General features: G+C 44.6%; 1 protein-coding gene across 1 annotated transcript in view; it reads right to left on the reverse strand.

The window, feature by feature from the left end:
* Positions 1-17,054, reverse strand: part of LOC306923926 (serine/threonine-protein kinase BRSK2-like) — a gene marked incomplete at both ends in the record, with an annotated part of 353,012 nt that overhangs the window by 46,438 nt on the left and 289,520 nt on the right. Inside the window, 3 exons of the mRNA XM_079502271.1 lie at positions 4,758-4,904; positions 8,724-8,792; positions 8,988-9,021. Coding sequence (XP_079358397.1) covers positions 4,758-4,904; positions 8,724-8,792; positions 8,988-9,021 — 250 coding nt within the window. The remainder of the gene's footprint in view (positions 1-4,757; positions 4,905-8,723; positions 8,793-8,987; positions 9,022-17,054) is intronic.

Raw genomic sequence — 17,054 nt, forward strand, 5'->3', positions numbered from 1 at the left:
TGTGTGTGTGTGTGTGTGTGTGTGTGTGTGTGTGTGTGTGTGTGTGTGAAACATAAGGCAGTCCATCAGTGCAGACAGAGCCCTCAGGGAGAGCAGGGCGATGGGGACCTGCTGTGAGGGCTGTTACTGGATGACGCTGATGGCTGTCAGCCCTCAGTGTCCTTCACTGACACTCCCTCTGTCTCTCTGCCCACACAGCTCTTAAATGGTTCTTTAAAAAGCCGTAGTTCCATGCACGAAGAACCATCACCTAATGAAGAACCATTTTATTTAGTGAATGGTTCTTTGTCAGAAGCAGCGAGTGCATAATCCGACAATGGCATGAGACGCGGCACTGCCGGGGGGAGGACCGGCATGTGCCAGGGGATTATGACACTCCACTGCCGCTCCATCTCCTAGCCGCCGCTTCATGCAGCAACCACCGGTAAACTACCGGTAACAGCCGCGGCGCTGCCGGGGAAACTGGGGGGATTATGACACTCAACTGCCGCTCACTTCCGCGGCAGTGTGTTTGGTCCGACATGTGTTGCGTCGTGCTTGCGGTTATGGTTAGGTTTAGGGTTTGGGGTAGAGTGTCGGACTGATGCCGCCGAGAAACACTACCGACTGCCGTGGGTCTTCCGTGGCAGCTGCCGCTGCCGGAAAATGCACTCACTCTCTCTCCTTTACCTTATTGTGGTTCTAATCTAGAGAACATTGTTTTGTCAAAAGTTATTTGAGGAATGAGAAATGTTTCTTTGAGGTAGCCTGGTGAAACCACTCCCCCTGCTGGACAACATTTGCATTCTGCCAGCAGGGAGAGTCTGGGAACTCTCAGGCAGAGATGATGTACTCCGGTCCAATTCTGGCCGGAGCGATATGCGGCTGTATGAGGCCGCTAGAGGCGGGATCAACGCGAGACTTATGACATATTGAAGCGCTGCCACAGCGCAAATGTAAACACAACCTAACAAGACTACAACTCGAAATTATTATGGAGATATCAAATGTTTGTAAGCTTGTAGATCAGCTATTTTTTTGGCTTATGCCCCCCTCCCCCCCTCCAATATGGATGCTGCCTGGGGTTCATTTAGTAGTAAAAGCCAGCGATGCACATCTCGTCTCAGGCTCTGTCCTCCATCTCTCGCCCCCTTCTTTTATCGGAGGTCTTTGGAGGTGCAGGAGCATACCAGCCATGCTGGTGATGGATGGCGGTGGCATAAAGAAGTGGGACATTTGCGTACAAGCCACGGACTACACTCTCAAGGACAGTGTCACCGGATCACAACACAACACACACACACACTCCTATGCAAATGCATCACGGTGTCCTCAGCACGGACACCATACCTGGAGACTGGTGCGTGCGCGTGCAACTGTTTGTGCGTGTGTTTGTGTGTAGATAACGTGACTGTATCTCTTTGCAGACGGGATGCAAATGATCATACAATACAAAGGGCGGCAACATGTCGGTGTGCACTGCACGCTCCTTGACTCCACTGACCACTTTCATTATTTACTTCTAGTATCTCTCTCTCTCTCTCCTTCTCTCTCTCTGTCTGTTCATTGTTTTTCCTGACCCCGTTGCCCTCCACACCTCCTGTTTGTTCTATGTCTTTCTGCTGAACACCTTGGCGAGGTGAGCATTCATTCATCGGTGTGTGGAAAATGGAAGACCTGGCATCAAAGCAGAGTAGCAGCGCGTAAAGCACTCAAACAGTGGGACCTCTGTTGTTGAATTCAGGCCATGCACTTGTGGAGGGCATGGGGGTGTGTTTGGGGGTCTCGAATGGAATTGGGGAATGAGGCTCACAAAACACATTTTGTGAAACACTGCGGAAACAAACAGCACACGGAAAATGTCTGGCTTGGCAACAACGTGGAGCTGAGATTAGCCACTTTAGCCCAGTGTGTATCTCTGGCACCACACTCGCTCCTTGGGGGCATTATAGCTTCCACCAGCTTATCGTTCATCCGCCGCCGGGCAGAAGCCTCGTATCACCATAGGCAATTTCATTTTATGGTTCTTTTGAAAATAAATGCCCTACTTCATCATACCACAATACCACACAAAAATACTTACTTTTCTTTTTAAAGGATTAAGTTCCAAGTGGTTAATGTCTGTGGATTTTATAAATATGACTAAATAATACATTCATTGGATCTATTGGAACACATAAATAATAACAAAAATAACTATTTTGGACATCCAAGGTTTCCACCCGGCACGGCGATGAGTTCCAAAACAATGGGATTATCCCCCTTTACCCAGAGATGATATATAGCTGGAGTTATTCCACAACAACTGTGATAAATAACTTCTTAAAACATGTTATTGCTACCAAGATATTTTCATTTACTACAAGTAGCATTGTGGGATGATGAAATATCTCATATCACCTGTGTCTGGTGGAAACTTCATAGTCCAAAAGTGTTAATTACTTTTCAGGATTCATCAAATCAAAAGCAAAGGGAAAATAGCTTAACAATAACTTGTAGATCAGCTACTTTCACTACTACACCAGTAAGACGCCCTGAGGGCAAGAAGCGCTGAAACAACAGAGCTTCTTAATACGGCACAGGTGTCAGTGAGTTCAGATAGAGATGCTGGCCGGCTCCATATATGCAGATCTAGTATGTCAAACCATGTATGGCTATCCACGGTTTGATGAGGTCAGTGTTGTGATCTCCATGTATGGAGATCCAGGTGATGATAGTCAGCTCCACATAATGAGATCCATATGTTGTACCAACTTGGTTCATTTGCAAGTGTGACTCGTATCGCGTCAACCACACTAGTTATCATGAGACTGTCACATTGACATTCCAATATATGGGGAAGGGCCCCTGGCGATGTCGTCTACGTCCCAACGCCAAATGATCCGCTGATGAATAACTACCCGATTAAGACAGATGCCTTCCTGTGCTGGCGCGTAAACATGGACATCAAGCTGGCAAGCCACCATGCTATGATCCAGTACCTCACCAAGTAATGCACCTGACCAAGTAGGTTACGGAGACGCTCAAGGAGGAAGTTGCAGAATCGCGACAACACTAGTGATGCATTTGCCAAGGCACTGGTCGGCTCTGTGGGGGATCGCGACTACATATGTGCCCATATCTGGAGATCCCTGATGATGTCACGCGATGTCACCATAATGGAGGCGTGTGCAGTTGTGCACGTTTTCATAGTAAATGCGACCTACAGTCGCAATACACATTTATTTTTTAATTCATGGAATTTCTTTGATTTTTCTTTCATTTCTTCATAAAATTACTGGGGGGGTAAAAATCAAAAAAATGTTTTGAAATAATAATTTAAAGCAAAATGTAGGAAGCAAAAAATGAAGGGACTCAATGTTTGGGATCCAGTGGTATCGACTATAGAGAGGACTGAGGGACTCTCCAGTCCAGTCATATAGGGCTTAGTGCTATAGACTATAGCAGACCTGGGCATTGTACGGCCCGCGGGCCAAATATGGCCCGCCGGCTGACTCTGACCGGCCCGCGAAAGATTACTTGATAATCAGAAAATAAAACATACTTTCTAATTACCTTATGGGTGGACTAAAACCGCATCGCTTTTATTTTGAAGCCCATGCATTCTCACAGTGCACACAATCTGCACGTCAACTGTGCACGTGAATTGCGTGTGATTGAGAACCTGTCTTCCTTCCTTTACCCCCCTCATATGCGAAAATGTCGGCTTTTTGGATTTATTGTTGACAACAACGTCGGTGAATGCAAATAGCCATGAAGCATGCAGCTCTCCAACACGGTAGGCGCAGGCGCATGCTTTGATTACCAAACTTCCTCGCAGGAGGACAAGTTAAACCCCATTATGCTTCATTGCTTTATTTAACCCACTCTAACGCGCCTCGCCAATAAAGTTAAGATGTTTTAAGATGCTGCATCGTAAGGCGTTGTTGCGCCCAGAATGTGGCATGCTTCTGAAGTTCAGAACGCTTGGGCGATGTGGCGTGAGCTTGTGGATCCTCTGTTTTCGGCACACTCGATCGACACCGTTGTACCACAAAGTAAATCTGGCAGAACGAACGTGCACACATCAACATACAGCGCCTGCCAGGCTGCCAAGTCTCAACAATACCATCACTGGTTGGCTTATTATTGTTTTCAGAACGTTGTTGTTTAATGGTTGTGAGTCAACACTCGCTGATAGTAAGCATGGGTTGTGAAAGTGACACCTCCAGTGTCCTCCGAATGGAACAGAGAGCTACCTCTAATGTTCTCATTGTTAAAAGAAAATGCTAGTATTTACAGGACTTGAAACTTAAACAAAAACATAGTTTTCAACTGGGAAACGAAACGTCTCAAGCCTGCAAGTAGAAAGTAAAAAAAATCACACCCATGTGAAGTGAGTGGCGCTCTTATTGTACATCATCATGATGTAAAATAGTCACTGCATATCATTTGAGTCAAATGTTTCACATATTGTTTACCATTGCTTTGCAAAACAATGCCATTTACTGCTTTTTATACAAAAATAAAATTGATATTATGCATAATTAAGTTCAGCCTTTTGGCCCGGCCCTCCAAAATATTTTCTGTTTCTCATTTGGCCCCTTGGGAAAAATAATTGCCCACCCCTGGACTATAGAGAGGACTGAGGGACTCTCCAGTCCAGTCATATAGGGCTTAGTGCTATAGACTATAGAGAGGACTGAGGGACTCTCCAGTCCAGTCATATAGGGCTTAGTGCTATATACTTCTATATGAAGTGGGTTAAAGTACAATGAGTGGTGGGTCAGTGAACCCACCGTTAGGCGTTTGGTGGCGTCCACTTCGATCATGCCACGCAGCAGGTTCTGGCAGTCTGGAGGGATGAAGTGAGGCATGTGGAACACTCCCAGCTTCACCTTCTCTAACAGGTTCCGCAGGTTGTCATCGTCAAATGGTAGAGCGCCCTGCACACAGAGAGAGAGGGGAGGGGGGGGGGGGACATGTCAATTGAATAAACACTTTTTTTAAACAGCTGCTATTTGTGCATAACCTTGCAAAAGCTTATCTTAGGAAGCTTCTATAAACAGCAAAATGCACAATCCTCGGTTGCAATGTAACAGCTCTCTCTCTGTGTGTGTGTGTGTGTGTGTGTGTGTGTGTGTGTGTGTGTGTGTGTGTGTGTGTGTGTGTGTGTGTGTGTGTGTGTGTGTGTGTGTGTGTGTGTGTGTGTGTGTGTGTGTGTGTGTGTGTGTGTGTGTGTGTTGCGTGCGTGCGTGCGTGCGTGCATTTCTATTCCCTTATAATTGTACATACAATATTTCAGTTTGGACTGTATTGATCCACTTTTGCTTTGTTGGCAATGTTAACTATGGTATGTTTTCTCATGCCAATAAAGCCCTTGAATTGGGAGAGAGGGAGAGGGGGAGAGAGAGAGAGAGAGAGAGAGAGAGAGAGAGAGAGAGAGAGAGAGAGAGAGAGAGAGAGAGAGAGAGAGAGAGAGAGAGTGAGAGAGAGAGAGAGAGAGAGAGACAGAGACACACACAGAGAGACAGAGGGAGACCAAGGAAACACATGCAGATAAAGAGAGACAGAGAGACAGAGAGGGAGGGGGACAAAGGAAACACATGCAGATAAAGAGAGACAGAGAGACAGAGAGGGAGGGGGACAAAGGAAACACATGCAGATAAAGAGAGACAGAGAGACAGAGAGGGAGGGAGACCAAGGAAACACATGCAGATAAAGAGAGACAGAGAGACAGAGAGGGAGGGAGACCAAGGAAACACATGCAGATAAAGCGGCGCAATTCTCATTGGGAACGAGGTTGATGTTTCGCAGCACATAAAGGCATCAAGGTGTATATGAATGAGTCATCAACTGCTCTACAGTATATGAATAGTTTTGTTGCAAAATAATGGTTTATTCATCATGCCCCAGCAGCCCCAGTGTGTAAAGGCCTTTAAGGCAGGGAGATGAATAGGCACGCAGGGAAAGCTTATTGCATCAGATGAGTGCAGCCTCCAACCAATGAAAACAAGAACGTGAATAAGGAATGATGTTTAAACGACGCGCGCGTGTAACAGGCGTTTCTCAGAGCGCCATCGCATACCGCATAACCAGAGCGTGATCTCGTTATCTCTTTACAACACTCAAATTAAAGCGCTTCGGTCAAGCTTCGAGTCAGTGAGTCTCAAAGTGGGGCCCATTTTTAGCACTTTAAGCCTATATACGTACCTGCAAGCTCACAGTGAAAACTGCGTTTTTTAACGCCCGACACGTTAAAATTACCACCGCTGAAGTGCCCTTGAACAAGGCATTGAACCACTACGATGAAATGTTCTATGAGCAGGGCCTGGCTGGAAACAAGTTCTTGAGCTTAGCCCAGATACCCTGGGTAAATATAGTAATCATTTCATTTCATTTCATTTCAGACGACGTCACACTGATAAACAATGCCGTTATGCATGCGCTGATAAGCGCATGCCGTTATGCATGTGCGCGCATGCATAACACTGTCGCGGTATATCCGCTGGTAGGCAACTTTTTTTTGCCAACGGCTGATTCGGTCTGGTTTATTAACCAGGCTAGATCACGGCAGCAGAGCCTATTTGTGCACGGCTGCACGCGCACCTGCAGCCCATCAAGTATAATTTATGCTTCGTCCCGCGATGGTGTCGCGCACGCAGACCTCTACGATCACAGTCGCATCCGCAATGCGATGTGAGCTTGTATATCAGCTGTTCTCTGCGTGCAGTACTGTTGCGCTTTGAAGTATAAATGTCTCCTAGGGTGCAACTCACTAGCCAACACACAAGAGAGATTGAATGGACTGAAACCAGCGCTCCCCAAAACAACAGGTTTGGAGATCTGTTGGGAATTGATTACATGAAACAGTCACCCGTGCGCCCAGTCCCAATGTTTGTAAACAAATAATTGGTCTATAACCATCCAGCTCATCCGACCTCTTCCTCTTCCAGCACTCACACATCACAGTCATTCATCAGGACTGAGCTGACACCGCAACAGATGTGGGCCGTTTGACAAAATGGCAGCTTCCGGCACAAGACGGGAGAGGGAGAAAGAGGAAGACAAAGTGAGAACAAGAGACTATATAGTGAGACAGGCCAGAGAGACGATGAAAACAAAAGGCTCGTGGAAAAGAAGAGCATGGGGAGAGAAGAGGGGGGCGAGTCGGTGATAACAGATGATGTGAGGGCGGTCTAACTGCTGGGGAGTGCGTGTGTCTCCTACCATCAGACAAATGATGGTCCTCCTCCTCTCCCAGAGAGACAGTTGTGGAAGACGTAATTTTTGTTGTTGTTTTGTTTCAACGTAGGATGTGGGAGCCGATGTGGGAGCCACATTTGCAATGACATGTGTTCATTTTAGTAATCACTGCTTTATTTTGTGATTTTGTGTTTTGATTTAATAGTTCATATATTGATGTATACATATTGTTAAATAAGTCAAGTTAAATAAGTTAATAATAATTTGTTAAAATACATTGCCAGGTGTATTTGTGCTTTAGGTTTAAAACAAAGATGTTGAGGTGTAGCTTTGAGAGGAGTTAAGTTGTGTAAACTGAGATTGTGTTTAAGATTAGCATTTTCAGATTTAGTTGATGCTCAAGACAGGGTCAGAACTACATAGTTGTTTTGACCATAGTATATTTTTAGAGTTTAAAAACTTTGTATTACTTAGGGAACAAATGTTTTTGTAATAGTTTGTGTTCTTTTTACATCTTAGTAAAAGTGTTTCTGCTCTAGGGAATATACATGAGTAAAGAAAAGGTGCCGCTGAGTCCTGTATTCAAAATCGTACTCAAATAAAAAAACTAAAATAGAAAAACTGGGGAGTCATCACATTATGATGATTAAGTTGGAGTTAAAATTTGTCTTTAGAGTTATTTTTCTCGGAATTGAGTCCCGCGCGGCCAAATACATATCAATTTGACATAAAAAGATGTTTGAGAACTACTGAATTAAGCAGTGCAGTGCAGACCACACACTACGCAATTAAGGCCTGTGGCCAAAAGCCATCCTATCATCAGCACTGGTATTTATATTGGGCTGTATAGTTTCTGTTGGGCTGTATGAATTATGCATGGAGCAGGAGGAACTAACAGCTGTTGATGTAACAGGGCTTCAGGACATGATGCAGCTGGAGAATGAACCCCGTTTTGAATACAGTCGTTTGGGGTTTTGTGGACGGCCGGTCTGTGGCCTAATGAATAGGAAGATGTTACCAGAGCCTTAATTGTGCAAGCAAAGCACATGCTGTGTAAACTTCAGGGTGTTTTTGTAACCCAATAAAAGTAGCATTTTGAATCAGGACTTGTACTTGTCACGGAGCCTTTTAGTGTTGCTACTTAAACGTAACGTTAAAGATCCGAGTAGTAAGTACTTCTGTCACCACTGACCAGCTGGGATAATTGGTTCTTAAAGTGAGGTCCCAGGGGTATTTTAACCAATTTAACCATATTTTAGACGTTGGCTAAATTTGTGCATTTTGAACTACAACTTTTTCCTTCTGGAGGTCCATGGCACAAAATGTTTTCAGATGGGGGTGTGAGGCCAAATAAATGTGGGCATCCTTCCTTGACACAGAAACGTTTGAGAAGCACGTACAGTGCAGTAGGCCTTCACACTGTGGCTAGAGAAAGTTCAGTAGCCTTTAGCTTTATAGCGATATTTTGGGTGGCAATTTTCTCTGAGGGGACTTGACCGCCGACAACATGTCAGCCTCGTCCAGCGGCCGGTCGGTATAAACAATGCGTGGACACTCACCACCAATAGGGCGAAGAGAATGACCCCGCAGCTCCACACGTCCGCTCTCCTCCCGTCGTATTTCTCGCCCTGCGGGGGCGAGAGAAAGAGAGAGAGAGAGAGGGAGAGAGGGAAAGAGAGAGAGAGAGAGAGAGAGAGAGAGAGAGAGATGATGAGGGCAAGGTTGAAGGTTCAAAGGGGACAGAGGGATAACATTCAGAAAGTAAAAAAGATAAAAATTATACACAATAATAGTAATGTGGTGTAGACAGTAGACACACTCACCCGTATGACTTCTGGACAGGCGTAGTGCGGGGATCTGGGTGGGGAGGGGAGGAAATGGGGGAGGGGGAAAGGGGGCAGACACAGAATACAAGTAAATTACACATTATATCATCCAAAGACAGAAAATGTGTACAAAATACTAAGATGTTCACAATGAGTCGTGATGGGATGTGTTGTAGAGCTTATGGATCTGCTATTTTTGCTGTCTAGGGCAAATCAAACCCTGCTCCAGTCCTTCATTGGTGCTCACAATGTCACAGCCTAGCTCCCCTTTTTTTGAAACCGGCACCGGTTATGTCGTCGCTGTCGGACAGAAACCTCGTAACTCCTTTTCTTTAAATGAACACCCAACGTGATCATACTACAGCGTCACACAAAAGCATCAAGTATCAGATCTACAAGCAGATCTTGTAGTAGCAGATCTACAAGCTGTAGATCTGCTACTACAGGTAGCTACTACTGCCAGAGTAGATAGCAAATGTCAGGACCGCCATTGAACAGGCCAGAGAGACGAATGGTTGACCACGTTAAAACTCAATTGAGCAGCGAAAAGAACGGAACAACGCTTGGGTCTTCTTCGGTGCAACCAGTGGTGGAAAGTAATTATAGGCTACAAAACATACATTATCCAACCCTACAGGCAGGCTATATAAAAAAACTTCGGCCATTTGAAAATAGTCGATCTACAAGCTCACAATTCGTTGCCAATGCGAGCTTGTAGATCTGCAATTTTCAAAAGATTTTTCATACATTTGAACACTTGAAATGAGACATTCTTTTACTTTTGGTACTGTAAGTAGATTTTGATGCCATTGCCAACAATTTTGTACCTTTACTCAAGTATATTTTGAATTTCAGAGTATTTCTAAATTGCGGTATTGATACTTTTACTTAAGCAAAACAATTGAGTACTTTTTCCACCACTGAGTGCAACATCGGTCAAGATGTGCTCCGGTGTTCCGGCGTCCTGAGGGCGTCTGTCTGGATGTCCTCCCACACGCCCGCCCACACTCAAGGGCGCCGTCTCAAACTAGCGCCCGCAAACAGGCCCCATTAATCTGTAACCGCCACCTGGATGGACTCGCAGTAAAAGCCACTGGCTAGACTGGCACGTCGATACAGTATGGTGTACTGTATGAAGATTATTTATAGACGCTTGTGGCGGCTCGTTCTTCTCTACATAAACACGGTGGCACCGGTCCAATGTTTTGACACGGGGCGATCTTGCCAAACGGCCTCCTCTCTTGAAGCGATAACAGCTTCATGGCTGCTTTATGACGGGGCAAAGTTGGCCGAGTTATACGACGGCCGGCGGTGTTTTTAAAGCGCATTCAGGCTGCCTGTCAAGAGACGATTTTGGCCGCATAGCAAAACATCCTTAGCAGCAGCGGCCGATGAATGATGGGAAAGTGCATGATTGGGGGTCATTTAGCATCAGATATATATGTATGCACACACAGGCCAGCTGCCCTGAGTGAAACGAGACATCATGACCCGAGCAACCCCTACTCTAGCATGCATGTGTGGGCGCAGTGCACGCACGCACGCACGCACGCACGCACGCACGCACGCACGCACGCACACACGCACGCACACACACACACACACGCGCACACACACACCATCCGCAAACATAATGGTGTTTGGTTTGTACTGTATTTGATTCCCTCGTGTAGTAACGGCTGTGCATACAATTATAATAAGACGCTGTAGTACGAATAAAACACAAAAAGAAGACTGTCTCCCCCACCTAACCTTTCAGCGTGGTGAGACCCCCCCCCCCCCCAACAACTTGCCCCCACTCAGTCCATTCTAATGGCAAGGTACCTGCTTCTAATGAGAGCCTATGTGAGCTGTGTAAACACTGAGCCTATTAGCTCTTGTTGACTGCTGTGTACTCATGAATAGCAGCCCTGACGGAATGCGGCGCTCCGCGCTGCTTCAGCAGGCTGTCATGACGATGACGGGCGGCCGAGCAGGGCGATAGCGAAAGCCGCCATAACCTCATCAGTGGTTCAAGTTCAAACTAGAGCCTATGCAAATAGCAGCCTTCCTTATTGCAGGTGTCATAGAGCATTATGCAGATGAACAAGAGATGAAAAAAGACTAATGAGCTGTAGTGGAAGAAGTACTCAGATTGTTTTTAGTAAAAGTACAGTACAAAAAGTACAGTATTTGACTCTGAGATGTAGTAGAAGTATAAATAACTCCCCAAAAAATGTAAGAACCTCCAAATAATAGCACTTAAGTACAGTACTTGAGTCTTAGGTTACTTAACACCACCGCTAGTGGTGACTAATGAGTTTGAGATAAGCGCTCGTTAAGCTTGGGTGAAAGCCAGAATACACACAAACTCTTCAACGGATGCTAGCTCATTATTTGCCCGGGTGTCAGCTAGCAAACACTGCGAGCAGATAAATAGAGACTGAGTTACACGTACACAGGTTGGCATTTGGTGAAATTTGAATCCTAATGTCAGCACCACTCCATAATAATGCTGCTCGACCTTTTCTCTCCGTCCGTGAATCATGCGCGCACCTTTCCACTAGCTCAACCACTGATTCACTGATCTACTACAGTGAATCAAAGCCTTCTTCTATTCTGAATTTCAAACACCCCCAGTTTGATATGGATTTGGTCCTGGATCCCTCCAAAAATATTCCCCAAAGTGAACGGTACTCAGTAAGAGCAGACGTGTGAGAATTCCTGCTATTTTATTACGTCTGGAGGGCACCAGCAATAGCACTGCAGAAACGCGCTGCTGTGAGCGGTTTGTGGAACAGCATTAGGTAGAAAAAGACATTTATCTCTGAATCTGAGGTGCTCAGAGTGCTGAGGCAGTGGAGTAGAAAGGATGTAATTTAAAAAAGCGACTGTTTCAGCTCAAATCTGAAGAGCCGTTATATCAGTGCCAATTGAACATCAGCATTTGCTCTGTTTTGCTCAAAGTTCTTCATCGCAAAATCGATAAAGGTACGTGTTATGTTAAGTATCAAAGCAAATATGCATTCTAGTCTGAAGATATAACATTATCTAATAAGTGGCAGTGGTTGTACCAAAGAGGCACGTGTTCAAACAACATCATTCAAACAACAAGCTCAAACAAAGAATTTATGAGTTTCTTCAAAAGCTCTTTGAAGTTGCGAACTACCAATGTTATCAGTACTGTGGACAGTTACACTGTTATCAGTACTGTGGACAGTTACACTGTTATCAGTACTGTGGGCAGTTACACTGTTATCAGTACTGTGGACAGTTACACTGTTATCAGTACTGTGGACAGTTACAATGTTATCAGTACTGTGGACAGTTACAATGTTATCAGTACTGTGGACAGTTACACTGTTATCAGTACTGTGGGCAGTTACACTGTTATCAGTACTGTGGACAGTTACACTGTTATCAGTACTGTGGACAGTTACAATGTTATCAGTACTGTGGACAGTTACAATGTTATCAGTACTGTGGACAGTTACAATGGTATCAGTACTGTGGACAGTTACACTGTTATCAGTACTGTGGACAGTTACACTGTTATCAGTACTGTGGACAGTTACAATGTTATCAGTACTGTGGACAGTTACACTGTTATCAGTACTGTGGACAGTTATAATGTTATCAGTACTGTGGACAGTTATAATGTTATCAGTACTATGGACAGTTACACTGTTATCAGTACTGTGGACACTTATAATGTTATCAGTACTGTGGACAGTTATAATGTTATCAGTACTATGGACAGTTACACTGTTATCAGTACTGTGGACAGTTACACTGTTATCAGTACTGTGGACAGTTACAATGTTATCAGTACTGTGGACAGTTATAATGGTATCAGTACTGTGGACAGTTACACTGTTATCAGTACTGTGGACAGTTACACTGTTATCAGTACTGTGGACAGTTACACTGTTATCAGTACTGTGGACAGTTACACTGTTATCAGTACTGTGGACAGTTACACTGTTATCAGTACTGTGGACAGTTACAATGTTATCAGTACTGTGGACAGTTATAATGTTATCAGTACTATGGACAGTTACACTGTTATCAGTACTGTGGACAGTTACACTGTTATCAGTACTGTGGACAGTTACAATGTTATCAGTACTGTGGACAGTTATAATGTTATCAGTACTGTGGACAGTTACACTGTTATCAGTACTGTGGACAGTTACACTGTTATCAGTACTGTGGACAGTTACAATGTTATCAGTACTGTGGACAGTTATAATGTTATCAGTACTGTGGACAGTTACACTGTTATCAGTACTGTGGACAGTTACACTGTTATCAGTACTGTGGACAGTTACACTGTTATCAGTACTGTGGACAGTTACAATGTTATCAGTACTGTGGACAGTTATAATGTTATCAGTACTGTGGACAGTTATAATGTTATCAGTACTGTGGACAGTTACACTGTTATCAGTACTGTGGACAGTTACACTGTTATCAGTACTGTGGACAGTTACACTGTTATCAGTACTGTGGACAGTTACAATGTTATCAGTAGTAGTACTGTGGACAGTTACACTGTTATCAGTACTGTGGACAGTTACAATGTTATCAGTACTGTGGACAGTTATAATGTTATCAGTACTATGGACAGTTACACTGTTATCAGTACTGTGGACAGTTACACTGTTATCAGTACTGTGGACAGTTACAATGTTATCAGTACTGTGGACAGTTATAATGTTATCAGTACTGTGGACAGTTACACTGTTATCAGTACTGTGGACAGTTACAATGTTATCAGTACTGTGGACAGTTACAATGTTATCAGTACTGTGGACAGTTACACTGTTATCAGTACTGTGGACAGTTACAATGTTATCAGTACTGTGGACAGTTACACTGTTATCAGTACTGTGGACAGTTACACTGTTATCAGTACTGTGGACAGTTACACTGTTATCAGTACTGTGGACAGTTACAATGTTATCAGTACTGTGGACAGTTATAATGTTATCAGTACTGTGGACAGTTATAATGTTATCAGTACTGTGGACAGTTACAATGTTATCAGTACTGTGGACAGTTACACTGTTATCAGTACTGTGGACAGTTACACTGTTATCAGTACTGTGGACAGTTACAATGTTATCAGTACTGTGGACAGTTACAATGTTATCAGTACTGTGGACAGTTACACTGTTATCAGTACTGTGGACAGTTACAATGAAGGAATTCAATACTTTTTCTATCCTTGTATAGTTCTGGGATTTGGAATCACATACGACACAGTTTTGAACTAGAAAAAGTGCCCTTCCGGGCACAGGTCTCCACCAGGAGGATAGGAGTGTGTGTGATGTTTGGCAAAATGTTTAGGAGGATGTTTTTTTTTGTTTTTGCAACAATTGTCTTCATTTTGTTGAGGAAATACAGAGCCAGATCACTCATAGCATCTCTGAGGATAGAATTCTGGATGAGCAGGGCATTTTGTACAAAACGAGCCACTCCTGAAAACTTTGAAAGGCAATCTTAGCCAATCAGTGTACAATCTGAGAAATCCAACAGACTCGTCTTGATGACATGACTACAGAGATCATGTGTACCGATTGCCATTTCTTCATACGCCTTTGATGGCAATTGGATGATTTGAGGCATTCTGTTCCAAAAATTTGTTTTGCAAAAATCAACCTGTTGGTGGCGCTATAACAGGCCAATGTGAAAAGGGTGGGATATATTCCTCAGCCTAGTAAGAAAATGTGTGAAAGATTTCACGTAAATTGCATGCTACGTTCATGATTTGAGGCTATTGTTCAAAACGGGGCAATCTTGCTAACTGTGAAAGCCAATTATAGCCAATTAGGATGGAATATGAAATATCAGACAGATCCGACTTGAGCACATGACCATAGAGATACTGTGTAACGATTTGTGAGATTTTTGGACAGAATCTGGAGGAGTAATATCAAAAAATGTGTTTTACAAAAGTCGGCCTCCTGGTGGCGCTATAAAAGTCAGATGCGGAAAATGCAGGTCAAAGGTTTGTCCTCGGCCTCTAGGGAGTGTGCATGCAACGTTTCCCGCAGATCGGTGCAGTTTTAGGTAAAAAATGTGAAAAGCTGCCTCTGCCGCGCTATAACAGGCCGTTCTGGAAAATGTGGGGCAGAGGTTCATCGTTGGCATCCAGGGAGTGTGTGTGCAAAGTTTGGCATCGACCGGGTTAATGGTGCCGGAGATTAGCTGTACACAGACGGACGGAAGGACGGACGGACACACACACACACACGGACGGAGTGCAAAACATACTCTCTCCCCGTGCCTTCGGCCTGGTGGAGACAATAACCGGTCACATTGTGTTGTTAGCTTGTAGATCTGCTATCCCTTCTTCTCTGGAGTCCTGCCTCAAAGCAGACCAGAGATAGAAAACTGTCGTACCCTGATGTCATCGCTAGGGACACATGCATCAGTAAGCAGGAACTGGGGATGGTAATGAAGGACCGGGAAGTCTGGCGTGGCATTGTGAAATCCATGATCTCGACCGCGGTCGAAAAATGATGATGATGAGATCTGCTATTTTAGAATAGCCAGAGTATACTGCTTAACCCTTCCATTGTGTTAGGGTCATTATCTCCACCAGGCCGAAGGCATGGGGAGAGAGTATGTTTTGCACTCCGTCCGTGTATGGATGCCAACGATGAACCTCTGCCCCAAATGTTCCATAACGGCCTGTTATAGCGCCACCAGGAGGCCAACTTTTGAAAAATCGTTACACACTATCTCTATAGGCATGTGTTCAAGACGGATCTGTGCAATATTTCAGATTCCGTCGCTTTCAAAGTTTGCAGGATTGGCCCGTTTTGAACAAAAATACTTTCCTACTAGGCTGAGGAATATATCCCACCCTTTTCACATTGTGTGTGTGTGTGTGTGTGTGTGTGTGTGTGTGTGTGTGTGTGTGTGTGTGTGTGTGTGTGTGTGTGTGTGTGTGTGTGTGTGTGTGTGTGTGTGTGTGTGTGTGTGTGCTCGCGCGTGCGTGTGTATGCACATGCACCGCTTTCAGGCTCCCCATGCACCTCTAGCCACTACACCTGGGGGGAGGTTTCACCCTCACTCCGTTCCATTAGCCACAGCAAATGGAACACATTTGTGTCAGGCTGCAGTGTGGCCAGATAAATGTCTTTAATTAAAAAAACGGTCATATCTGCACTTAGACGGGGACAGCCACGAGAGCACCAACAATCAACAAACACAAACTGCATCGGAAATTATATGAGGGGAGCTCAGACGGGAAGGAAAACAGTGCAAGTGTGCTAAGCAGTGCGCTCAGGCGTTCCGTGTCTACGTGCAGGAGTGTGCGTGTGCGTGTGCGTGTGTGTGTGTGTGTGTGTGTGTGTGTGTGTGTGTGTGTGTGTGTGTGTGTGTGTGTGTGTACACAGTATGGCTACGTCTGGGACAAAATGTGTGAGTTTTCCACCTGCGGCGAGTCGTCTTTTTAGCTTCTGTAAACGCACACAGGGGAATGAGCAGATGCAAGCGCACCTGGATCGGATCTCACGACCGCTGCGGGCGTGACTCAAAATTCAACATAACACAATAATCAAATATAGACACAGTTAGTTCGAAAGAATGCTCAACTAACTTGCTGACTAGACTCTCACGGGGGCCAATGTAGAAGCAGGCTTTCTAGGGAAGAGAGATCAATGTAGAAGCAGGCTTTCTAGGGAAGAGAGATCAACTGATTCAATGTAGAAGCAGGCTTTCTAGGGAAGAGAGATCAACTGATTCAATGTAGAAGCAGGCTTTCTAGGGAAGAGAGATCAACTGATTCAATGTAGAAGCAGGCTTTCTAGGGAAGAGAGATCAACTGATTCAATGTAGAAGCAGGCTTTCTAGGGAAGAGAGATCAACTGATTCAATGTAGAAGCAGGCTTTCTAGGGAAGAGAGATCAACTGATTCAATTGTACTGAATATGCATTTTAAACGCATGCAGACGTTTATGTCGGTACGGAATACAGAACGGGCCTATATACCGGGCCCAGAGGCCCGAGAGCTCAGGGAACCACTAAACCCGAGCATGTGCATCAAGTTGCTGTTATTAACTTTCTTGTCAC

Source organism: Electrona antarctica (genome assembly GCF_951216825.1).
Source record: "Electrona antarctica genome assembly, chromosome: 5".
NCBI classification, from domain to species: Eukaryota; Metazoa; Chordata; class Actinopteri; order Myctophiformes; family Myctophidae; genus Electrona; species Electrona antarctica.